Here is a 7,542-nt window from a genome sequence, read left to right on the forward strand (position 1 = left end):
TTGGGCTTGGGTTTAAAAATGTTGCTAACATTAATTGAGGTTTCTTCTGTCATTACATAATTGGACCTCTGCTGTCTAACCTCATGCTCCTCGCTGAAGCCTCCCCAGGCTCCTTCAATAATGTGCAGCTTGGTGTAGATTTTGTTCAGGTAGACGGTATCTCCTTCATCTGCATTCCCCTCGTAAATGTTTTGGTACTTTTCCTTCAGGGTGGATTTCAGTTTTTCTTGGATTGGATGGTGGTCAATTTCTGTTAATAAATAAAAAACTAGTAATTTAACCTTCAATCTTGTGTCTGTACATATATTTATGGGTTTGAACTTGTTTGAACCTGACCGTGCGTGAGTATCTTTTTATCTTCCTACCTTTGCTTACTTGATTACTTGGAACTGATAAAGAAACAGAGAAGAAATAGCTGTTAAGTGGCTAAGTTATTAGCTTACAAACTAAACAGTCAAAATTTGTCTTTGTCTTTTTTTTTAACATGTTTTACCTTCATCGTACTTCTTCTTTAGTGTTTCAGCCCACAGTTTGAGTTTCATCCTCATCAGTATATCCACAGTGGCTGTAACAGCCCCGTCATAGCCATATGTCTGCACCAAAAGGTTCACAGTGCCTGGCCTGTCCACCCCTTCGACCCGAGACTTGGGAATATGTGAGAATCCTTCAAGAACATTACTGTAAAGGAACCACTGGAAAGTCCTCAGCTCTTTATCAACCAGCTCCTCCAAAGTGTTCAAGAGCAGCTCTGGGACAGAAGCCATATCTGTTCTCCAAGTTAGTCATGTGATCAACCAGTCCTGTTGTTCCGTGTCCATCCTCTGGCAGAAGTGAGGTTCAAGTGCAGCAACAGTTTCAGTTTTGAACTCATGTAGGCTGGCGTTGCTTCCGTCATCTCATTCCTCAATTCCTGCTGACTTCATTGAAGATTTACAGGCATGCAATCAGCATAAAGAGCACCGTCACTGCACATAAACATACCTGTTCTACAGTAAATACATTGTTCCTGCTCGTCTTATCAGCTTTTGCATGCATGTGTTTACATACCATACAGAAACAAGTTGAGCCAGTCGTGTCAAGTGGGTGATAAGTGGGTATGGGGGCTGCTTATGAAAAGCATAATAGAGAAGTAAAAGAACTATGAGGTTGAGAGAAGAGACACTGTGCAATTCACTGTACAACATAATTAGTTTCACTCTGTGTAACATCCACAGTAAAGTTCTTGTTTCGGTGACCATATAAACCAAAATAGAAAGAATGTGCATAACCCTCACCATGAGATGCAGAAGTGTGACACTGCAGCAATCTTTACATGTCTTATTGATGGACTGGTATAGATATATTGTAGCAGGCTGTAAACTATTTACAATTTATTTGTATTGCCAATATGTAAATGGATTGTAATGTAACTTAAAAAATGAGACCTTCTCCGACTTTCTCCGGAGGCCTAAACAAGCCTATGGGGAGATTTCTATGTAACAGATTTTTTCTGGGTAAATCCAGTATAAAGTATAAAGTATATGTCTACGTGTGCTCCAGAGTGCCTTCTCTCCCCTAACTTTAACTTTAGCTTAGAATTGGAGTCCACTAACATCAACAAATGACTGGCGTCCAACCCATAGTCAAACCTAATATTACTACAAAGCCTGTGAAATCTATGGTGATATTGTGGTTTTAGCATTAGCTTGTTTGGTAATGCAGATAAATTGCTACTTAGCTAACCTAATAAAATACTGTCTTCAGTGGATAACGTTCATCCAAGACTCCCAGGGCTGATCTGGTTGGTATATTGGCTGGCTTTCTGTTTACAGCTTGCTTTGTTGGCTTGGAATGGATCGATGCAGTGTAGCTGAGTTGCAGCTGGCTTCAGCCTCAGGCCATTTTTTTTTTTTTTTTACCATTGTGATAGGGAGAGGTTTGGGGAGGCGATAAAAATAATATAAGGTGTACTGGTTTAATTTCAATAAAGTGGATCATATTATTATTTATTTGTCAGTCATCTGGTAAATTTATTAGACTTTATACAGCACCATGCACTGTTCATACAGTATAGTGCAGGACTAAGTTAGCATGTATCTTGTGGGGACCATATATCATTTTACAAAAACATATTTATTGAGATTTACATAAACCTTTACATAGTTATCAACAGTAGATTTGTGAAAAAGCATAATTTTACTAAAAGCAAACATCTTTGGTGCTATGGAAGTGAAAACATTTGCCTGGGGCCAAATGTTTTTGCTGGAGGGCCCATGGACCACTATATTTGCCTATACCACTCCTCGATAAGATTACCTATTCAGGACGAAATAAGCTGTAAATCATCACAGTTAATGAACACACTTAATGATAAACAACACATGATCTTTTATTTCAAACTTTGAGAAACTGTCATTCTATCTACAGTAGTGTGAATTGCTCATATATGACACTACCGTACTAAGATGTTGACCTTATAAGTGCACTGTCTGTAAATAATTAATATCAGTGTGTTCCTGGTGTTTCAGACCCAGACAGGTCATTGTTTGACTGGTCATCTGAGCCGTCATACTTCATCAGCAAGTTCATTGAGTATATATCTTGAATATCATCAGCAAATTGTCTTTATTTTTGCTGGTGTATTACTCTTAGCTTTGAACCCTGCAATAAAAGCATTATTATGACACAAACATAATAATGACCTATGACCATACTGATGAACACTGGAACACACTGTTATATATCAACCACCCTTCAGGAAGTAGGAAAGAAGTCTGCATTGGAAGTGGAGAACAGGAGCACAGTAGTAACAGTACTAGCTACCCACATATTGTTTGCCCTGAAACCTAAGGCCTATGTGGTCCACCATACAGACCTCTTTCCTTCACCTGTCTGGGAGGCTCTAAGAGGATCAGGTGATACAAATTCTTTGTGCCCAGGCAGGAGGTTTCCTGTCATAGGCAACAGTTAGTTCACTGGCATTAGGTCCATTTGAAGGCTCCAGCTCAAATGCATCCGAATATGGTTTCTCCAGAACTTTGAGGACCCTGTTGACCTGCAGGACAAGATAAGATGACTACTATTAGTCATTGAGGCAAAGAAAATGATTAAACTCCCTAAAGCAAATCTAATAAAAATACATAAGACAGCATAGCTCTTCACAGAGTCCATTTTCATCTATGAAAGCAAGTTTGTCTCCATCTAATGGCCGACTCAGATTCATACTCATATCCAAAACTTTGTCCTCTCTCTGATAGCAAACAAGAATACAACAAAATGATAAGGTCCATTATGGGATAATAAACAAATAACCAATAAAAAAAAAAAAAAAAAAACCGTAAAACCTGACTGCCAAACTTTCTTGTTTTAGCGGCAGCTTTAATGGATGTGGATGTCCCTGTGGAGATTGTGACAAAGAAAGAACAAATGTTTATATACTGACCTCAGAGAAGTCTCCCTTTTCTGCAGCCTGAATTGCATTCTGGGCGATGTAGTTGCGTAGGACAATGCAAGGGTTGGTGCTGTTCATGACGCTCAGCCTCTCCTTTTTGATGAGAGACAAGTCCACTGTGCCATCATACTCCATGGCTAAACGCCTCCTGGTATTTCAGTGCATAGAAATTGTTGTACAATACAATAGAAAATGTGTTGATTTGTCCCATTCGGAATTCTAATACATGTCCATTTATGAAAATGTATGTATGTCATGTATGTATGTAGTCTGGAAAATGTTTAAATGCCATATATGTCCATATTCAGAATTGGTACAATTTCATATGTGGCTATATGTTTTACCATTATATTTTTAAAATGTATTGTATGAAGTCAAATGTGTCAGTTTTATATTTTGGCATATATTTTAATCAACTATATTATGATATATAAATATGAATTTTACAAAGATGTGACAAACACCAGTTGCACATATATGTGAAATAGGTTATTGCTCTTCTATGACCGTAGAATATATACAGTATCCAATATAAGAACATTTTCATAAAAGGCCATGTACTGTATATATGTACAAAGATTATTTAATTGTGAATTTCCCCTTGGGGACGGAACCTCAGAAGTAGTCGTATCTATGCTAGCCATGTATCTATTCTATCATATCTATCTATCTATAATAAAATGGTAGAGAATATCATTATTATTTGGCATCATTGTGGGTCAGTAAAACCAAAACACCAAAACAACTAGCTGAAAGACACTAAACTGCTCTGTAGATCTTAGGGGAACTACAGAGTCTTACTTTTTCTCACCTGTATCTGCTAATCCAGCGTATCCAGTCATCACGCTGCTTTCTCTTCAGTTCATCCTGATCTGTCTCGAGCAGCTCCTTTAGCCGTCCCATCCGTTCCAATTGCTGGGAAACACCTGGTGTGTCTGCCACCATCCCAAACATAACTGGGTTGGTTTGTGCCATGGACAGAATCATCGCCAATTCACTAGAAATGAAGAAAATGCTATAGGTGAATGGGGAAAAGGTAAATGCTTGATGTTGACCACAAATCTATCTCTATTCCTACATGATGTTCCATGATGTACGCCTGCTACTGTCTCCACATGAATCCTACTAAATGCTATAAAACACACATTTAACTTACATATTGTCTCTGAAAGCTTTATCCCCAAAATGCTAGCATATAAAAGGAAAAACAAATTAGATGACAGGAGAGATTTAGTCATTTAAAACCAGTACTCTGCTCAGCTAGGATGAAAGGCACATTCATTGGGAGTATATGGTGGGGCAGCTGGAGAGTTTATGTTCTCAGTGTAGCCGCTCTATGAAGAAACACATGTATCCATCCACCATACACTCCCTCACCGGTCCTTCATAGTTGGCCTATTAGCCACCTTAAGCTCCTCAATAGAGGCACACTGCTCAAGGATGAGGTCCACTACTGGTCCCACTGTGGCCCTCTCACTGTGGCTCTCCTCAGGCCAGGGGACACGACTCAGCAGGCGGAAGGTGTTGGTGAAATCTGCACCTGGAAAGACATTATGTTACAGTACTGTGACAATATTGCAAAAACATTAACTAGAAAAAGTAAATATACTGAAGGCTCAGCCACATGTTCATGTATTCCTATGAAATGCCAAATGTACCAATATTTAAATGTCCAACTTTCTTCCATAGGTCTTTGTACCAGTGTCGTGCATGAGGCGCAGCAGGTCTGATATGAGCTCTCTGTCCTCTGCCTCCTCTTTCCTCACAAGGCCCAGCTTTTTCCTCATGTTACACAGGTAGAAGGCTTCGTATGTGGGTGTGAATTCATCCAGGACAGCCCCTGCCTGAGCCGCATCCAGCTCAGAGCCCAACGCCTCTGCCAGGCGAGCCAGGTTCCAGCGGCACACAGACGGCTGGGCTTGGTATGAGTAGCGCCCTTTCTTGTCTGAGGTGTTGCACACGAAATCTGGATCAAATCTGTTTTGTTTAACCTCAATTAGTGGAACAGAAGTAGCAGTTTTGTAAGTAATCTAACTGGCAAAACACTCTGGTCAAATGCTTTCTGTAGCCTACCTGTCCATGAAACCAAAGGGGCCATAATCCAGAGTAAGACCCAAGATGCTCATGTTGTCTGTGTTAAGGACGCCATGGCAAAAACCAACACACTGCCACTGGGCCACTAGCTTAGCAGTTCGCATCATCACCTGGGGATGAACAAGTGAAATTTGATAATCAAAATGCCTAAACGTCGGCATGCAATGAACCAATCTGAAGGGAGATTAAACCATTTGTCATTATTAGCACTGAGCCAATGACTTTATGACACTCACCTCTCTGAAAAAAGCCATATTCCTGCTTTTCCGGTTACTATGAGTCTGCTGGATGCAAGGATAAAAAGTCTCAATGACATAATCCAGCAGCTGAGCGCGGATGTCATGCCGCCCTGCACTGGGACCCTGCAGGCCTGAGAAATCATCGCGGCCCAAAAAGATCTCAAAAGATCCAAATCTAAAACAAAAGGTAGAAGAGACATAATAAAATGTCCATATTTATCCAGAGCGGCACTATGACTATGTTCTTTTGTGTGCTGATAAAAGCCTGAAAACACTTTAAAGGTTATATGAGATTTAAAACATTAACATAGCCAGTCTGGCTGTGCGTGCATGTGAGTCCCTCTATTTCCAGCTCAGTAGAGCGACTGTTTTATCACCTATCTCGGTGAATCAAGGATTTATTTTGACCAAAGCAGAGTTGGAATAGTGGACAAAGATGGTTTTGGTGAGTTTTATTTTGTTTCTGTCCACTTTGAATGACAATTTTACAATAATATGCCAGTTAAAATGAATGTTTTTGTCTATGAAGTCTGAACGTAAACTTATTACAGCTGTTTCTGGTTAAACAAAAGGTCTATCTCTGTAGGAATCCTTTCCATAATGTTGTCTCTCACTTAATCTGAGCCAGTCAGTGGCAAAACATTTGTACCCTAGGATTAACTAACATTAAATGGAAGGCACATAATTTGGCAAAATAAGGATTTATTTTGACCAAACCATCACTGGTGATTGTTGGAAAAACTGTGGAAATACTATCAAAGTGGGTTTTATTTAGTCTCAGTCCAGTTTTAAGTGTGTTTTATAGTTATCTGCTAGTTAAAATTGCTGGTTTTGTCAATGGAGTCTGGTAGGCTGTAATGCCCATTGTTAACCTTTAAATTATTCTTACCTGATAAAGGAAGGGGCGACCCGCAGGACGACGGAGCAGCGCTCGGGAACGCGTCTGCCACTGTTGAGTGGATCTCTGCTGACATAGAGGTCAGAGGTCACGAGGGAGGCGGCACGGGTGCTGGGTATCCCCAGGGCGGCCATGGCCTCGCTGCACAGAAACTCTCTGATGCTGGAGCGAAGCACTTTCCTGCCGTCACCATCTCTGAGGAAATTGATCCAACGCAATATTCATATGATGCTGTTGTTCTTATTTGGACCTTCGATTGATGACAGTTGACATGGGACTTCACAACAAAATCACTCAAGGTCCACTTACTGCCTTTTTCCATTGCTTTCAACCACATTTCACAGTATATCTCAGTGGATGGAGTTTGCTCACTGGGCAATGCACGGGGAAAGAAAAGTTGAACTTGTTTTTTCCAGAGCTTTAAGTGACAAGTGAACAAATTACACCCACTATGACCATGAGAAGTGATGAAAGCTCAGGAAAAGCCTGTAAGTGGACCTTTTTTTAATGTAGAGCTGCTGTTTCAAATGTCAAGAAATAGCCTTTTAGACACAATGCCAGTAATGTACCAGGTTACACTTTCCCTCAAATTTGTGTGGCCTGCACGTGTAAAACAGGCCCAAATGTGTTCAGCCATGCAATATGTCAGACAGCTGTGCAAGTCCACCTACTGCAGGCAGCTGTGGAGTTCAAATTAGAGATTGTGATTGTGAAATGGAGTGAGACTGGTGAGATGTATTGTATGATTAAATGTAGAAACAATATCTACTTTACTTTTTGTGTTCAACAGACCAACACAGCTGGTTTAACTCCCTCCCGTCCTCTTCACCTTGTACACATCTGACTTCCAGTATAACTCCGGGCTCTGCCACATGCAGAAA

General features: G+C 40.3%; 2 protein-coding genes across 2 annotated transcripts in view; both read right to left on the reverse strand.

The window, feature by feature from the left end:
* The window catches only part of LOC118342539 (NACHT, LRR and PYD domains-containing protein 12-like), an 11,828-nt gene extending 9,865 nt beyond the window's left edge, over nucleotides 1-1,963 (reverse strand). The window contains exons 1-3 of the mRNA XM_035681121.1: nucleotides 494-1,963; nucleotides 366-389; nucleotides 7-250 (exon numbers count right to left, since the gene is read on the reverse strand). Of these exons, the coding sequence (XP_035537014.1) occupies nucleotides 7-250; nucleotides 366-389; nucleotides 494-764 (539 nt within the window). The 5' untranslated portion in view covers nucleotides 765-1,963. The remainder of the gene's footprint in view (nucleotides 1-6; nucleotides 251-365; nucleotides 390-493) is intronic.
* Nucleotides 1,964-2,347: 384 nt separating this feature from the next.
* The window catches only part of selenoo2 (selenoprotein O2), a 6,430-nt gene continuing 1,235 nt past the window's right edge, over nucleotides 2,348-7,542 (reverse strand). The window contains exons 2-9 of the mRNA XM_035678746.1: nucleotides 6,653-6,856; nucleotides 5,761-5,938; nucleotides 5,504-5,634; nucleotides 5,130-5,407; nucleotides 4,808-4,970; nucleotides 4,242-4,427; nucleotides 3,422-3,578; nucleotides 2,348-3,034 (exon numbers count right to left, since the gene is read on the reverse strand). Coding sequence (XP_035534639.1) covers nucleotides 2,882-3,034; nucleotides 3,422-3,578; nucleotides 4,242-4,427; nucleotides 4,808-4,970; nucleotides 5,130-5,407; nucleotides 5,504-5,634; nucleotides 5,761-5,938; nucleotides 6,653-6,856 — 1,450 coding nt within the window. The 3' untranslated portion in view covers nucleotides 2,348-2,881. The remainder of the gene's footprint in view (nucleotides 3,035-3,421; nucleotides 3,579-4,241; nucleotides 4,428-4,807; nucleotides 4,971-5,129; nucleotides 5,408-5,503; nucleotides 5,635-5,760; nucleotides 5,939-6,652; nucleotides 6,857-7,542) is intronic.

This window comes from Morone saxatilis, unplaced genomic scaffold, assembly GCF_004916995.1.
Source record: "Morone saxatilis isolate NCDOM2014 unplaced genomic scaffold, NCSU_SB_2.0 Contig10, whole genome shotgun sequence".
NCBI classification, from domain to species: domain Eukaryota; kingdom Metazoa; phylum Chordata; class Actinopteri; family Moronidae; genus Morone; species Morone saxatilis.